At 40.1% G+C, this 12,954-nt stretch overlaps 2 protein-coding genes and 1 non-coding gene across 3 annotated transcripts in view; all 3 read left to right on the top strand.

The window, feature by feature from the left end:
* Nucleotides 1–6,019: 6,019 nt before the first annotated feature.
* Nucleotides 6,020–8,822, top strand: LOC106533361 (MARCKS-related protein). Its single transcript, XM_014029628.1, has 2 exons — nucleotides 6,020–6,364; nucleotides 7,424–8,822. Exons 1-2 carry the CDS (start codon nucleotides 6,284–6,286, stop codon nucleotides 7,967–7,969), a joined length of 627 nt encoding a protein of 208 aa, XP_013885082.1. The 5' UTR covers nucleotides 6,020–6,283; the 3' UTR covers nucleotides 7,970–8,822.
* Nucleotides 8,823–9,990: 1,168 nt separating this feature from the next.
* trnas-gcu (transfer RNA serine (anticodon GCU)) lies at nucleotides 9,991–10,072 on the top strand. The gene has a single exon. It is a non-coding gene; the product is annotated as a tRNA-Ser (tRNA).
* A 1,431-nt stretch (nucleotides 10,073–11,503) lies between these two features.
* adi1 (acireductone dioxygenase 1) overlaps nucleotides 11,504–12,954 on the top strand; it is a 3,122-nt gene continuing 1,671 nt past the window's right edge. The window contains exons 1-2 of the mRNA XM_014029626.1: nucleotides 11,504–11,745; nucleotides 11,895–12,032. Of these exons, the coding sequence (XP_013885080.1) occupies nucleotides 11,623–11,745; nucleotides 11,895–12,032 (261 nt within the window). The 5' untranslated portion in view covers nucleotides 11,504–11,622. The remainder of the gene's footprint in view (nucleotides 11,746–11,894; nucleotides 12,033–12,954) is intronic.

The raw sequence follows: 12,954 nt of genomic DNA, 5'->3' as shown, positions 1-12,954 counted from the left end.
TTTATCCGTGCCCTGGCTTGGGTCAATCTCTGCCTGCACCATACTCTGCACCATTGAACCCCAAAAGAAACCCATTGAACAAGTTACCTTCATAAACCGAAGTAACAATGATTTTTCTACACACTAAATCAACAGTAATCTGAGAAACAGTTTCCAATTTGTGATAGCGTCCTGTATCGCCTACAGCATGGGTCGGCCCTGCAAAGCAGCCACAGGTGAACACATAAGGGTTGAGTTGGGAAATCATAGTAGTTCAAGGAACGAAGAGGAGGAGCAGGCTGTGGCAATGATGAGTGAGATGATGGCACACTGACCTAGTAAAACTGCAGTGCTGTTGCCAGTGGGGGTGAGCTGGCCTACAACTGTACAYCCTTATCTGACAAACACATCAGCCACATCCAGGACCTGTGCTTCACTCACACAGCTCCTAGTCTTCTCCTTACGCTCGTTTCACAGCTTGTTTCATCTCTTGTTGCCTCCAACCTGTTCTGCATGTAATGACAGCAGACAGAAGCAAGGCCTTACTTGCTCTGATACCAGTGATAAATGTGAAGGATTACCAGAGGAAGCACTCCAGAAAAAAAACTGTTTTTTTTTTTTTTGTCTGATGAGAAAATTAAAATAAAATATGACCGAGTGGAACCACACTTTATTTCCCTATGGTCACAAATTAGTTGGCAATTTTGGCTGCATAGATTCAGTGGAAGTCTGCACCGTCTCCAATGAATAAGACCAAGATGATCAACAAAAACATCGTGGAAGTCATATTCTTCTCTTTTTTTTCGTTAAAAAAAAAGCATTTCTCCGTAACACCAGCTCGAAAGACGTCAGGAGCAGCAGTTGCCATGGTAACCGGCTCTGTAGCATCCTTTGCCGAAACGCTGGGTGGGGGGGAGGGGGGGTGTCGCGACATGTCTGCCACCTGAGGGTTGTAGTGAGGATTGAGAGATGATTATCCTTGTTTTTCCCCCTCCATTTTTGGAAAGGTCGCATCTCCCAGCTCCCCTGCTGCTCTGTCGATGAGGCGAGTCAAAACACGCACTGCTGGACGTCCCCGTTACCTTCATCACCGTCCTCATCCTCCTCCTCCTTTCTGAGAGCCCCCGCCAGAGCCTGACAGAAAGACCCGTCTACACAAGGAGCGCTCCCCCCCAGGGCCAAGATGGCTACCATGTGCAGCTTTGTGGTTGCCTGCTGGTGAGGGCCTTTTTGCAGTCAATAAGCCAGTTGATCGAATTAATTAGCATCACAAAGAGCTTTCTTTTAAGTCCACACACCCCCCATTCATGTCAGTGAAGAGGGCTCTGCACCATACTCTCCCTGTAATTGGGTGCTTGGCAATGCAAATGCTGTATCTACCCCAAACAAGACCAGACATCTAAAATCAAATTTACATCCCGTATGAAAACAAAGCTGTTTTTTTTACTGTGTTCACATGTGAGATACAAAAAAGTGGTGTTTTAATTTGTAGCTAAGCCTTCGTACTTTTGGTTTGTTTGTTTTTATGTCTTTAAATCAGTTCTGGAACGCTGTCTTTTAAAATGACCCAATTTAAACGTCTGATTTAAAAGATTTTGCAAGATCTTGCCGTTCGTACCGTCGGAAGCGACAGGAAACAGCCTGTGCTCTGTTTGGTGATTGTGCGCGCATGAATTACTTACAAACACAGGAACCTTGGGAAATCAACATATTCATCGCCCTGCTGTGCACTAGGTGACCATCAAAAATGTTGCTCCTCCCTAAATCAAAAGAAACCACTTCTGATTCTCTTCACCCCTCTTCTCCTTTCTCCTTGCACCCCCCACACCCCCACCCTCCCCTACTTGTGATGCTCATCAGTTGACTCGCTGAGACTTAAGAGACAATGGAGGCTTTTTAGTGAGGATTTGAGAGCTCATCCTGTGTTAGGGCATGAAAAATGGGCAACGGCACAAATGGAGGCATTGAGAGGCTCTGAGGGGAGGGGAAAGAAGAGTGCGAAAAGTAGAAGCGCCATGTTCGACGTGAGTCACAACAGCCACCAATTAAATCATTCATCAAACTACTCTGGACTTGTAATCTTTAGAATGTGTTTATTTATTCTCTCTATGTACTGCAAGGTGTTGTCTTACTGTCAGCATTTACTGCCAAACCTGCTCTTTTCTGGTCTGTAAAAAAGCATCTTTTCCCAAAAAACGTGTGCTAATATTATGACATATGAGACAGTTTATCTTCTTTCTGTGATTGTTTCTATTCAAAGCTACATTTGATGACGGATTCTTGCACTATTTCTGTGAACACAAACAGCTGTTTGGTTTAACTTGACTAAAAAAACTTAAACATGAAGCATCTATAGCCTGGCTAAATCTAAATATAGGCCAATATAAATGTCAGTGTTGTATAAAGTACCTGAAAGTGATACTTGAGTAAAAGTACAAGTATCTTATCATAAAATTACTTTGGTAAAAGTTAATGTCTCCTCTAAGAATGTTACTTGAGGAAAAGTCTTCAAGTATGTGAATTATTTTGTACTTAAATAATAAAAGTAAAAGTACTGAGTAAAAATCATTTTCCAAAATACATTTTTTGGGAGGTGACCTCTTCAAAAATATTCTTTCTGAAGGTGTGCAGCTTTGATGGATTATGTACAAACTTGCTACAGTATTATAATGGTACATACTTCTCATCTAACCACAATTTAATTCACTCAATCTAGGAGCCACAATTTTTCAGGATAGTATTTTTTAAATATTAACAAGACTAAATGAAATAGGAGAAACAACTTTCTACGTCTCACCTTTTTTTAAATGTAAGGAGTAGAAAGTACAGATAAAAGAAGTAAGAAGTAGGCTGAAAAATAATTACTCAAGTAAAGAACAGATTCTCAAAGTCGAACAGCCGGGTACTTTGTCACGTGACCATGTTGTAGACGGGAGGCTGACATACGTATTGGTTTGGGGGGAATTAGGATGAGTTCCTCAATGTGGAAAATAGGAAAAATTGTGAAAAGTTGCTGTAGGACTGCACTTCTCACATAAAAAACATGCAGAGAAAAAATATTTATTTTTTCTAACTGCAAGAGTGAGGGGAGAGAAATAAGACACATGTTGTCGTTCTGCCTCTGCAGACCTCCCTGCTTCTCCTTGTTTAAAAAGAATTGCCTCATTTTTTGATACAAAACACACTAAAACTGGCTAAAATGAAGAGTAAACACTCAAAACTACTATTGCAAGTATGACTCAGCCCCCTGTGAGCAAAAGGTGTGAATCAGGGCCCCAATGATACCAACACAAAAAGGGAGAGAGGGACAAAAACAAGGGGACGTCGAGCCCCGCTTGCATTCACTACATTCACATAACACGACACGGGTCAGGTGATGGGGCACATGACCCTCTAATAGAGCCAATCAAGCCTATTGTTAGGCGATGGCCCTCTTTTGCATGTGACTAAATAGAGTTAATCAAGCCTATTGTTAGGCGATGGCCCTCTTTTGCATGTGACCAACCTGTTTGTCCAGGTGGAGGTAGGGCTTATAAGTCTGAGCTTCACCTGAAACTCATCAGACTGAAGAAGTCTCTTGGAGGAAAGACGAAACGTTTCACTAAAGAACCCATCCAGAGGACSTACTAATTTTTTCTTTTTGACTCAAAACTACACACTAATTATAAAATCCAAACATGTTAAAAGTCACAGATCTAATTAATAAAATCCTGCTCTCACCGGCTCTTCATTGCTGCTAATCTCCATTTAAATTTCGCCTTTTTTATTTCCTTCTTCCTGTAGATTTTTTGCTGCTTGTCAGATAACTTTCAGCCTCAGTCAAAAAGGAGGTCTGGGGGAGTTATATTTTTTCGGTTTAAGAGAAAGATGAGACTGACGGTGGACAGCGGTGTTTTTTCCACGAGATTACCGTGTTTCCTGCTCTCTTCAGCTGCAACGCACTTCAAAATAGAACGTCCATTTTCAGAAAAAAAATTAGTAAGATCTGCTATTTATCATAATTCTGGTTTTCTTAACTCTTGACCTATCGGCACAATTTAAAAACTGCTGTATAATTTGAAGTCTACTTTTGACATAAAATTTGTAACAGAGTCACACGAGTTTTCCCCCATTCAAAAGCGGAGGTTGAAATCACGTGACTGAATGACATCACGCAGACTTCGAGATTTAACAAAACTTAAACACAGTAACAAAGTATTTGTACTTAGTTACATGACAATGCTGAAAAATGAATTGTTTTTGACAGTGCAGTGCAATAGAATATGAAAAATGACAAGTTGTAACTCTATATTTGAGCGTTTCTTTATACGGTTTGATCAAGTAACGTTTTATAACAGCAACAGCTCTACCTAGATTCTAGTCTCTGAACAGCAGGGACTTGGACTTTGATCAAACCGGGGGCATTCCTTTGAAATCTGACAGCCTTAATGTATAGACCTCATCAGAGCCGGGAGCCGGCTCGGGCGTCCCACATCAGACAGGAATTTCAAACCTCGGCTGAGATATGCACGCACTACTAGATGGTGAGATTGGGGCTTTTAAAACCCACCACGTGCTCCTCAGTATTGACTCAGTCTGGGAGAATGTATGAAGTGGTGCTGGTTGGGTTAGGTGGGGGTGTAGGTCTCAAATCCCTCTGGGGTATATTCTACTATGGGAGGCTCAGCCCACTGAATGGCTGGAGATCATTCTCTGGGTGGTGTTTGCATGCCTCACATACCACGGCTGTGACATGTTTGTGTGGGGGAGTGTTTGTGCGGTGGGAGATGTGTGTGCTGTCAAGTTGACGCAAACAAGAACAGAGTGGCGGAGGAAGCGGTAGGGGTATGATGGATCTGCAAACAAGATGCCTGGAAAATAATGGAGGAAATGATGAAGTTTTGTAGGTTAAGTCATTATTTGTCGATAAGCTTGAATAAATTGTTGGAACAAGGTGGTTACGACTCATAACTAAGATCTGACATCAGACCTCAATGATTATGGGAAAGGGGAACCATATGCTTTGGGCTCTCAAAAAAAAAAAAAAAAAAAAACGAAATGGCCAGAGTTGCTATTTTTTTCATCAAATGGGACATCATTACACTTCGACTGGCTGTTTCAAGTGCAAAATTAACCTGGTGTCACCTCAAGGTCTTTGGAGTGTTTTCATCAGTTTACTCTTGTAAAACTACTTCCATCTCTAGAAATTATTCCACTTCTATTACAATGATATTCATTTGAATGCTGATTCATTGTTTGAAGCCTTTTGTCACTTTTAGCTAATGTTTCATGTTATTTTTAGCTCTAAATTTAGTTAACATCTTCCTTTCTTTACCTTTTAGCTAACAATTTACTGCTTGTGGCTTTTGGCTGGCAGTTTCCTATTTTAGGCAACCATTTTACTTCATTTAGTTTGTAGACAATACTGTGTTTTACTACTTTTAGCTATTATACTGATTTTCTTTAGCTTTTAACTAGTGTTTTGTTATTTGAAGCATTTGTGGGGGTTTTATGATTTTTTGACWTTTTTTGCTCCCATTTCTCTACTTTAACCACACGCTCTTAATTTCACCTTCTTCAGCAGTCATTCTGTTCTCAGATTTTATTTCATCTCGAAAAAAATAATTCTCCAAGTTGTTGGTTTTTTTTTACTCTAATTTCCCTAAATGATTGTTATACTGATGTAACGAACTAATTAACATAGTAAAATATGTGTCACAGAAAAGTCATAAGAATATTTTCAAACAATTTGATGATAAAACTTCACTCAGAAGTTAAAAAGATCAGATGATAGTCATGATACTTGCCCTGCATTTACTTGTTAATGGATCGATACCAGATTTTGCAGTATCGCACACCACCAGTTGACAATGAAGTTTAGTTTCATGAGTTTTAAATGTCTTGCAGTCAGAGCTCGTCAGTGGCTGTTTCAGAGACGGGGGGAGGGGCTGAAGAAGGTCCAACCCCCTCCGTGTGCGGATTGGATGGAGCCCGGCGCCCCGCCCAGTGGGAGGAGTCTCCGGTCGATTTCGAGGCGCGGTTGAAATACTCACAAGCGTCTGCCTGCCGTCCTTTAATTTGAGCTCAGCCACCGTGGGGTTCACACTCTCAGAAAGGGGGGTGGTCCTCTCGCTATCCAAATTTTACAAGGAAGGAGACCCGTTCTTTATTTTTTTTTCATCTCCTTGGAGCAAGACCTCACGCCGATCCCAGAGCTGGATTTTTAAACCTCCAAAACTCCCCGGGCTTTTTCTTTTTTTCGATTTTCCTTTTTTTTTTCTTTTTTTTTTTTTTGTTTTGTTCAGAGCGCCTAAAGGAGAGTACAATGGGAGCCCAGTTGTCCAAGGGTGGAGTAGCTGTGGAGGGGAAAGCCGCCGACCCTGCTGCTGCCAAAGCGAACGGCCAGGTGGGTGAAGGAGGCCTGATGGGGCTTGGTGGGTGGGGGGGGGCATCATTGGGGCGCCACATGGCACCCAACGCCCACTGGCAGCATGTGGTGCCACGGTCCGACCCAGGGCCGCTGCTGCCATCCTGATACTCAAACCTCTAGTTGCAACATTAAGAAAAAAACAACCTTAAACTGAATGTAAAACGTGTGTTGGACCCGCAGCCGTCGAGCTCGTACCCGCTCAGCGCGCACCGCCTCTGTCTCTTTGTTACATCCGTCTGGTGCTCCCAAAGCGGCCATTTAGCGGCAAATTGTCAGCAAAGTGCTCATATTGTTGTCGTACGATGCCTCAGGAACGGGTTTTCTGTCATGAGTTGGCTGCTTTAGGCCGAGTTCGAGCATTTTGCGTCGAACAAAGGATGTGCGACGAGCGGCGCAAAGGATGCAAATGCGCTCTGCTGGAGGCGCATTTTGCGGACTCGGCGAACAAAGCCCGAACAGGCGCCACTTTAGACCCCGTCTTAGCGGTCGCCATTAAAGCTGTTTTTTTTTAGTCTGCATTCTTTACTGGTTTTCCACAAAAAAAGTTCTTGAAAAGCAACAGTGTGTTAGTAGTGATGTTGGGTTTGAGTCTAACAGATCACTGTTAATATTCGATGCTTTTTTTCGGTCGTGGTGCTTTAGTTTTACGCCCTGCCTTCTTCCTGTTTAATGTAATTTGCGTATTTCTTTTTTAAACCAGTTTTTTATGCGGTGATGTGAAAAGCCTGGGCTCCGTCGCTGTTCAGACGCACACTGCAGCTCTTGGATGAGAGCTGGAACCAGGTTTCTCGGGGATTCCTTTGTTTCCCAACTTCTCAGACCCTGTTGGTGTTTTTTACGAAGCACTGCTGCCCCCTTGTGTCAGCTCAGAGTCCTACAGGCAGCTGTCACATCCTGTCTGTACCAACAATGTTGACATGCTTATTCGTGGCGTTGCAATCCTGTGTGCAGGTCTTTTTGTGTTCACACAGAATTGTATCTACTTTTTGTTTAGATCAAAACAATTAATGAGTGTTTGTTTTATATTTTTTACAGGAGAACGGTCACGTCAAAACCAACGGGGACGTTTCCGACAAGCCCGACGGAGAAGCGGCCGCTCCAGATGGGAATGGAACCGCTGAGCCGGCCAAGGAAGGGGAAGCCAGCGGTGGGGATGCCATTGAGCCGGCTCCCGCTGCTGAGGGCGAGGCCGCCAAAGCGGAGGGCGAGGCCGCCAAAGAGGGCAAGAAGAAGAAGAAGTTCTCCCTGAAGAATTCCTTTAAGTTCAAGGGCATCTCGCTGAAGAAGAACAAGAAGGCCAGCGAGGAGGGTAAGGAGGAAGCGGCCTCCCCCGCCACCGAGGATAAGCCGGAGGAGAACGGCCACACGGCCAAGGAAACCAAAGAGGAGACACCAGCCGCCGAGGCCAAAGAGGACGAAGCGGCGGCCGACACCGCCGCCGCTCCTGCAGCCGAGGGAGAGACCAAGGCAGCGGAGGAGGCCCCACCAACAGAGGCTGCCCCCGCTGAGGAGGCAGCCGCCGCCGCCCCTGCCGAGGACACAACACCTGCAGCCTCTGAGGGCGAGACCAACGCAGAGTGACTGCACCCGGCCACGGCACCTGAACTAATTTTCCAAGATTAAAGTATATAAATATATATATGAGAGACATGTGCCACGTTCTCAAAAGTTATAAACAAAACTACAAAAAAGAAGACGACAAAAGGATATATCGCGTTTGCTGATTCAACCACCAGTTCACTGCCTTTTTATTAGTTCGACAGACGGAATCTCACCGGGCCCYCTCATGATGACCACGTCGGTTTGCGTCGCCCCCCCCTCCCCCCCTCATGGTACACACAGGGACTGGCGTGTGGCGAAGGTAATGGACTGGACGTGGAGCGACTTATTTTCCCAATTCATGGAAAAGCATCTTTTTTAACAGCGTGGCAGCCCTATAACGTGTTATTTTCTTTCTCATCTTTGTGGGATCAAAATTTTTTTTCACCATTGCAGAAAGGGGCAGACCATCTCTTTCACTCGAAATGACTGTTATATGGACACATCGATTTTTTCAAATGATCTTATTAATTTTTAGGTTTTACATTCCTTGCTTTACCCCCCGAATTTCAAGTATTTTGTCATGTATAGAAAAGTGAACATCAAGGAGGGGACGTTGGATAAGAGCAAAGTCTTTGTTCGTGCTTTTTGATTCTTTTTCTGGCTAAAACCACATTCAAGCTTCTCTCTCGAGTGTTGCAGTGTTCACATTTCAGAGTTTATGATGCAGGGGTTGGGATTGTGTACAAAATGTGAGCTTTTTATCTGCAAACTGTCTCTGTAAATATGTTTTGGCCGATATTTTTGGTTCTCTTTATTTTGCTATCGTTTGAAGATGTTAATGGTTTTATTGTAACTTTTAATAAGGGTAAATAAATGTTTGATCCCCTCTGAATTCTCCTTCGTTATTTACCACACTGATGGTAACAGTTAGGTTTCATCATGCACCTACATTTAGAATAAAAATTAAAACCACCTCACATGATGACCAGCAGAAACATAAATACATTAGCTTGTGAACATTGAAGTTTTCAGACTAAAACAAAAGTAGTATTATGACACATACATGACCTAAAACTGAAATAACTCCACAAAACTGTGGTACAAACATTTACATAAACCACTAAATGGCAACTATTAAAATTAGCTCATGGTGTCTTAACACATCCTCCCACAATGGCCTTTAAATAAACCACAGGGGTCAAAATGTCTTTCTTGGCTCCTCAGTTTGATATTTTGGTCTTTGTCTCCCCCTGGTGGACATAATTGGCGCAGCATGGTATTCAAGCAATGAAAAAAAAAATCCTCCATTTTACTAGGTGCTATTTTGAAATCTTTGAAGCTAGAATCGAAGCCTGTGGAATGGATGTAGACCATTATTATCAAATAAACTAAGTTCAAGATTTTATTTTATTTTTGTCATATAAGAACATGGAACTGAAAAGAGCTTGGCGAATGTGAATAATTAAGAGATTTGAAGCATTTCTAATCAGATGCTGAATTTACTAACAAATTCCTACCAATATAGACTGTGTATGTATGTATATACTGTATGTATGTATGTATATATGTATATAGACTTTACTTCTGAGTCATTTATCTTCAACACCTGCCACATTGTTTAACAAGTGGCAGATTTATGGTGCAGCAGAGACAGTTTGCTTTCTCTCTCTCTCTCTCTCTCTCTCTCTCTCTCTCTCTCTCTCTCTCTCTCTCTCTCTCTCTCTCTCTCTCTCTCNGACTGGTCTTCTGTAATAAACAGATGGTACCTTAGCCAGTGTAAGATCAGTTTTTGGGAACAAAATAATAACGAAGGAAGAACAGAGTCAGATTATATGTATATACTGTATATATATATATATATTTTTTTTTAACCGTTAATAGAGGTAGACTGGTCTTCTGTAATAAACAGATGGTACCTTAGCCAGTGTAAGATCAGTTTTTGGGAACAAAATAATAACGAAGGAAGAACAGAGTCAGATTAATGAACATATATATATGCAAAACATAAATACACAGAAGGATATCAATGTAAGTGTTTAGGTATTCGTCTCACGTCATCAGACGAGGTGGCCGAGTGGTTAAGGCGATGGACTGCTAATCCATTGTGCTCTGCACGCGTGGGTTCGAATCCCATCCTCGTCGGATCATGATATTTTGACCTGTGTTTACATTACAATACTTACAAAATGTCCTCGCATTAGTAAGTATTTCGCAGTAAAATTGTTTATCTTATCTTTGACGGATTAACACTTGGGGATTAACCACTTACATCTTCTTATCCAATTACTCAAAGGACTTATCCACAAAATCACAGTAAGAAGCTAATACAGAAGTAGTTACAATTTGTTTACACACATTCACAAATTAATGATTGTATTTCTGGCAATAAATAAGCTCTATTGTAGGTTAATTTACTCAAAATGCAGTCCCGTTTTACTTTGTTTTGGGAAAAAGGTTTGTAGTACTCTATTTTTGACAGACACCTCAATAATTAAATTTCTCCAACAGTACACTGAATTAGTTTTAGATGACGTTTCCTTCAACATTCATTCGAAACCTTACAACCAAAAACAAGATATCCCTTTAAGATTTAAGTAGTTTAGATAAAATTTTGCTAAAAWTTTTTTTAAGGATTATATCATGCAAAAAATAAATAAATCTACAAGTCTGTTTTATTCTGAAGCAAGGATTCAAACGAGACGTTTGTAGAGCAACTTCAACACGTAAAATCAACATCAAGCTACATCACCAGCGACAATACTCACTTCCTGTCCAGCCTTTCACAATAAAACCGGATACCACCACAGATCCTACTGTTTGCCACTAGAGGGCAGTATTTCCTTACTTTTCCACAAACTTAAATCAGAACACTAGATTTTTACATTGATTTTATATACATACATTGTTTTTATTTATTTTTATCTATTTTTTGTTACATTTTATTTGTTTCTGTTACTTTTTACTCTTTGTACGGTGTCCTTGAGTGCCAGAAAGGCGCCTTTGAAATAAAATGTATTATTATTATTATTACTAAACTGAGCTCCGCCCAATATTTCTAGAGGGGCCAAGTATTTGTTCAACATCCTTGCACACAAAACCCTTGTTTTGGTAAGGTGTATACATTTAACCTGTTACACATGTTCAACTACTTGGAAAGTAATGTAGTTACAAAAAGATTGTACAGTATATTCTCCTCACCAGTTTTACATTAATTTTTACTGTAAATAAATTAAATACTCTCAAACACAGCGTGAGAAAATCCAGCCATTGTTTGTCAGTTGAAGACTTTTTGCAGGGTTGTTCAAATTTTCTTAAGAAAAGAATAATAATCAAAAAAAATCATGTCTAAGCATCAATTTTGTTTTCTAAATAAAAACATTAAAAACTAATTACTAACTCAAGTAATTTATTTTACCAATATGCAATAGAAATTTATATGAAATTTAAGATTAATCATGATTAATTCACAGCTACTTTGGGATTAATCAGATTAAAAAGATTAATCATATGACAGCCCTGCTTTAAATGCGTCACAAAGGGGGCGTGTCGCTAAGCTGTGATTGGCTTCAATACAGGAAGCAAAGTGACGCAGCCTAGCTTGTGTTGTCTCTTTCAAAACGTGCCTTAAAACTTAATCAGACAGTTTTTCCTTCTTCTTTTTAAGAGCTGAATAAGTGTTGGCAGTGTTTAACATGGGCCTAGAAGCCTGGTACATGGATAGTTCTGACGAGGACCAAAGGAAGCCACACAGGCTGAATCCAAACCAGCCTGTTTCTTTGGACGAGTTAAAGGAGATTGGAGTTCTCTACTGGAAGGTAAATTACAACTTCTTTCCGGTTTTGCGCCTCAGTAAACATCAACAGTCGTGTTTTAGTTTCATGCATTATGTAACGAGAGTGGCTCCAAAACAATAACACATTTGTCAGACGGGTGAGTTTATTTGTCACTTTTCATGTCTGTGCAGCTGAATGCTGATATTTATGAAACAGACCCAGAGCTGGAGAGGATTCGCAAAGAACAAGGCTACTCGTACATGGACATTATTACAATTCACAAGGACACGCTACCCAACTATGAGGAAAAGGTAATCTGTGTGCTCCACGCTGCCAAAGACATTTGTAACATTAATATTTAATTAAAGATGAGGCTTCAAACAAGGTAAACAAAATGGATTAAAAAAAAAAGGTTTTGCATTGACCCGGCGTGGTATGGAAGCCCATTTCCACCACCCTGATAAAAAAATAAACAAAACTTGTATCTCATAATTATTGCTATCTCATAATTATGACTTAGTTATCTCATAATTATGAGATAGTATCTCAATTATGAGATAGTATCTCAATTATTATTATCTCTCAATTATTATCTCTCAATTATTAGCTCATAATTATGAGATAGTATCTCATAATTATGACTTAGCTATCTCATAATTATGACTTTGCTATCTCATAATTATGAGATACTATCTCATAATTGAGATCGCTAAGTCATAATTATGAGATAGTATCTCATAAATATGACTTAGCTATCTCATAATTATGAGATAGTATCTCATTATTATGAGATACTAAGTCATAATTATGAGATACATTATGACTTTGCTATCTCATTATTATGAGATACTATCTCATAATTATGAGATAGCTAAGTCATAATAATGAGATAGTATCTCATAATTATGAGATAGCTAAGTCATAATAATGAGATAGCTAAGTCATAATTATGATAGTATCTCAATCATGACTTAGCTATCTCATACTTAAGAGATAGTATATGAGATATATACTATCTCATAATTATGAGATAGTATCTCATTATTATGAGATAGCTAAGTCATAATTATGAGATAGCTATCTCATAATTATGAGATAGCTAAGTCATAATTATGAGATAGTATCTCATTATTATGAGATAGCTAAGTCATAATAATGAGAAAGCTATCTCATAATTATGAGATAGCTAAGTCATAATTATGAGATAGTATCTCATTATTATGAGATAGCTAAGTCATAATAATGAGAAAG

Source organism: Austrofundulus limnaeus, unplaced genomic scaffold (genome assembly GCF_001266775.1).
Source record: "Austrofundulus limnaeus strain Quisiro unplaced genomic scaffold, Austrofundulus_limnaeus-1.0 Scaffold929, whole genome shotgun sequence".
Lineage (NCBI taxonomy): Eukaryota > Metazoa > Chordata > Actinopteri > Cyprinodontiformes > Rivulidae > Austrofundulus > Austrofundulus limnaeus.
Note: the sequence above shows the minus strand (reverse complement) of the source record. Positions and strands in the feature narration are given on the sequence as shown.